General features: G+C 48.6%; 1 protein-coding gene across 1 annotated transcript; it reads right to left on the reverse strand.

Annotated features, from left to right (window-relative positions):
• On the reverse strand, window positions 1-2953 carry LOC115663946 (vicilin-like seed storage protein At2g28490). Its single transcript, XM_030585906.2, has 5 exons — window positions 2461-2953; window positions 2079-2260; window positions 1475-1555; window positions 927-1376; window positions 1-687 (listed from the first exon to the last, which is right to left on the reverse strand). The coding sequence occupies exons 1-5, from the start codon at window positions 2852-2854 to the stop codon at window positions 208-210; spliced, it is 1587 nt and encodes a 528-aa protein (XP_030441766.2). The 5' UTR covers window positions 2855-2953; the 3' UTR covers window positions 1-207.
• Between the last annotated feature and the right edge of the window lie 964 nt (window positions 2954-3917).

A 3917-nucleotide genomic window follows, 5' to 3' on the forward strand; every position in this document is an offset into this window, starting at 1 on the left:
TCAGTGGAAAGGAGAAAGGCGATTTTATTTCACAAAATGACCAAAGTCATGTCCCAAATGAACCCAAAAGAAAAGGGCTAATAAACGCTGCTCAAACCTCAAAACAAGCATGACCAGAAAAAAACTGAAACCTACACAAAAACTCCACAAAAGGCCCCTGTTTCTCCACCAACACCTCTATTGCCTAATCAAAAACCCCCGACCGTCTCACTGCCAAAGGTCCTCCGTCACCTTCTCAATCCCCCCCTGTTTAGCCCTCTCCTCCTCTTGCTGCTGCTGCTGCTTCTTCGCTGAGTCATAGGGCGGCGCTGCTGATGCTGAAGGCAATATGACGGCCTCGCGCTGAGCATCGAGGAACTGCCTTATGGTCGTCTCGTTGCTTACCCCGAACGCGGCAGCGAGTTCCGGCCCAAGCAGCGTCTGGAGGACCGAGTTCCGGCCCACCAGGAACTGGGGCCTGTTCCTCCGGGCTGAGGTGGTGAACCCGAAGAACTCGAGCGGCCCGCTCCTAGACGAGATCTGGCAGAACGGGAAGTACCTCGGCACCAGGAACACGTCTCCCTCTTTCACATTCGCATTCATCGCAGACGACCCATTTGGGTACCCGATCTGGATCGTACCCGATCCTCCGAGGACGATCCCGTACTCTGTGGCCCTCGGATTTACATGGGGCGCCATCATTGATCCCTGAGGATGCAAAATGTTTTCAAAGAGATCATGGATGAATAGTTACGATCAGCATATACACGTGATGTGCAGCATCGAATGTTTATCGAGCAAACTATAAATAGAAGCTTACTTGGCCCGGTGACATTTCCATTAGCATCTTGACTTAGAGACGGTCGATATTTTTATAAGTTAATTTCCGTCCTTTGATCAACTATATGCTTAATGCAATCATATTATAAAGGAGTTAAGCTGAGTACCGCCGTTAGATTGACGAGGTAAACTCCCACGCCCGAGTGCTTGAGAGGTTCATAATCGGACTCATCAAGGGCAACACTCCATCCATAGTCGTTGCGGAAGTCGGGGCGTCGATCGTACAGATTGTAGGAGTCCGGTCCTTTGCCAGTTCTCCATTTTCGGTCATCCCTCCTGCCTTCCCTTCTACGGCCATCCCTTCTGCCGTCCCTCGCGAAGATGGAGCTCAAGAACTTCCACCACGACCACGCTTCTTCTTCTTCTTCTTCATTCTCCTCGTCCTTGGATTCTCCGTGGAACTCCACCATTTTCTTTAGGTGTTGTAGCCTATCTTGTTCTTTCAGCTGCAAGAACTTAGACCAGAAGCTCGGTGGTTTACGAGTGTCGTCATTTATGTATATAATGGGGCCCTCTTTTTGCCTGGTCAGTAGTTCCGTCACTTCATCTATTGAAACCTGTGAAGGCATCAAACAGAGGATACGTTTGTAAGACCCCTGCACAATCCGCTAAAAAAATCCGCTCTTTTTCAATTACTGCAAGGAGGAATACTCACGTTAAATGCGGTTGCAAGCGTTTCAGGTTCGAACCCGGTGAGTACAGAGGTCGGGTAGCTTCCTCCACCAATGAAGAATGACTGCAAAAGAAGACAATTCATAACATCACCCAGCTACCTAAACGCATTGCTTAATGGATGAGGTTTGGGTAAAACTACATGACTTAACCTAATAAAGTGTCCTGTTTCGTGGGTACGGTTTAGATCTTAACATATGTTTCCCAAAGTAATTTGCTAATGGTGGAAATTTGATTTTGAGCATTGCAAAATCTAGCAGTATGTAACTACATGATAGGGGTTTGGGTTAGGGTTGGGGTTGGGGATGGGGATGGGGATCATCTCCAGTCCAATTTTTATGGTAACACTTGTTATGGAGTTTATAAGCCAAGCAGTTATGGCTTCGAGTTCTCGGCCAATAAGATGAACACAAGAACACCGTGAACACCACACGACACAGTCAAATTCTTACGGAGCACCCATGGAAGTTGTAAAGGAACCATTCTATTATCTGAAGAAGCTTTGCATAAAAAAGTCTTAACTTGGATCACTCATTGATTTGCCAAGAAATTAGTGATTTAATGCTACAAAGACCATTGACACACACCTGGAAAGTCCTCAACCCCAAGCTCTCGGAAGTGTCGATGCTGGTGATGATGTGCAGTCTCTGACCCTCCCCAATGTTCACCAAGTAGAATGCCGACCCGGCAGGGACCCCGAATATGTCACCGATCTTCAACCGCCTCTCCACCAGCCCATCTTTGTGGATTGCACCAATTATAGCCTCTCCTGCAATCGCATTACAAATAGTATAGAGCATGTTATGTATACATGATTGGCCAGTTTTCTCACTGCTTGAACTTGCGACGAAAACGGTTTGTCTAACGACAAAATTCTCATACTATTCAACCTCACAAGCAATATGTACCGATTCAAATCAATAAAAATATCAATCCAAGACATGCATGACCTGGGTCTAGGCCATTTACCTCGGCGGACGAAGAGGATCAGATTGGAATCGAGGTACTGAGGTACGAAGAGGGTCTGGGGCTCCATGGTGATGAAGCCTATGTGCATGGGCCGTTCGACGATCCGGCCGCTGAAGCTCCTCACCACCGTCATCTCGCCAGCGTCGGTCCGGAACACGTGCTTCGAGTCATGCAACAGGAAGAAGTCGTCCGCTTCTCCTCTGCCTGCCCCTCCGCCTCTCTCCGTCCTCCTCCACTCTCTCTCCTCCCCCCCTCTCTCCCTCCTTCTCCATTCCCTCTCTTCCTCCTCTTCTTCCTCAACTTCCTCCTGGTGGTAAGGCACGGAGGACGCGCACCGCGCGTTCAGGAGGACGAGGAGCAAGAGCAAGAGGAGGATAAGTGACCTAGCTTTCATGGCGGACGGAGATCGCTTCCAGGGACTTGATCAGTCTTGCTAACGAGTGCAGGTCTTGGGCTGTCGATGAAGAGGACGGTGGTGAAGTGCAGTGATCGGGTGTGAAGCGAGGGAGAGTATATAAGAGGAGTAGAGGGGGAAGAGAGAAGAAGGGTGGCACTGGCAGGTGTAGGGCATGCATGGTTTTGAGGAGACTGGTGGAGGCTTCTGTTGCGAGACACCGTTATGCAGATCTTTTTTGTTCTTTTTCTGCGTGAGAAATATCGGATTGATCTTTTGGACGGAGTCACGTTGACATTGGTAAGTTCCTTTTGTTTGATCCGGAAAAATTAAAAAAAAAATTATTAGAAGAAAGGATCAACTTCCATCATTAGTACAAAGCTACAAATTATGCCGTAAGCTAGCTTTATGCTTTTATATTTAATCCTCCAATGCTTTATTAAGGTGATAGTATTGAGTGGATTTAGTTAGAGACACAAGGGTGTTGGAATTGAGTAGATTTAACTAGAAATGAAGGCACAAGGGTGTTGGTATTGAGTAGATTTAACTAGAAATGAAGGCTAAGGGCCCGTTTGGTTCGGCTTTTTAAATGCAACTTGGGGGAATGCAAATACCTTTAGGTGAAAGCCACTTGGGGAAATGCAAGTGGTGTTTGGTAAAAAAAAAATTGTGAAGCTACTTTGGCCTAAGTAGTGTTTGGTAAATTTTTTTTTGCAAAGGGCTTTGGCAATTTTTATTCTTAATATTCCGGTTTTGCCCCTATTACTATTCATCTTCTTCACCGGCGAGGGTGGCCGGCGAGGGGCCGGCGAGGGCGGATCTGGCCGGCGAAGGCCCGGCGAGGGGCCGGCGAGGTCGCCTGACCTAGGCGACGGCGCCTGGGCGGTCGCCTGACCCCAGGCGGCCGTCGCTTGGGTCAGGCGACCTCGCCGGCCCGTCGCAGGCCAGATCCGCCCTCGCCGGCCCTTCGCCGGCCACCCTCGTCGGCCACCCTCACGGTGAAGAAAATGAACAGTAACAGGGCAAAACTGGAAAATTGAAATTTGAGTGAGGGCAATTTGGG

Source organism: Syzygium oleosum, unplaced genomic scaffold (genome assembly GCF_021117445.2).
Source record: "Syzygium oleosum isolate NSW1041296 unplaced genomic scaffold, Sole_v2.1 Sole_v2.07, whole genome shotgun sequence".
NCBI classification, from domain to species: Eukaryota; Viridiplantae; Streptophyta; class Magnoliopsida; order Myrtales; family Myrtaceae; genus Syzygium; species Syzygium oleosum.

Coding starts and splice junctions, on each gene's coding strand:
- LOC115663946 (XM_030585906.2), bottom strand. CDS start 2,854: ATGAAAGCTAGGTCACTTATCCTCCTCTTGCTCTTGCTCCTCGTCCTC. Junction 2,261..2,460: donor GATCCTCTTCGTCCGCCGAG/GTAAATGGCCTA, acceptor ATGCGATTGCAG/GAGAGGCTATAATTGGTGCA. Junction 1,556..2,078: donor TGGGGTTGAGGACTTTCCAG/GTGTGTGTCAAT, acceptor CTTCTTTTGCAG/TCATTCTTCATTGGTGGAGG.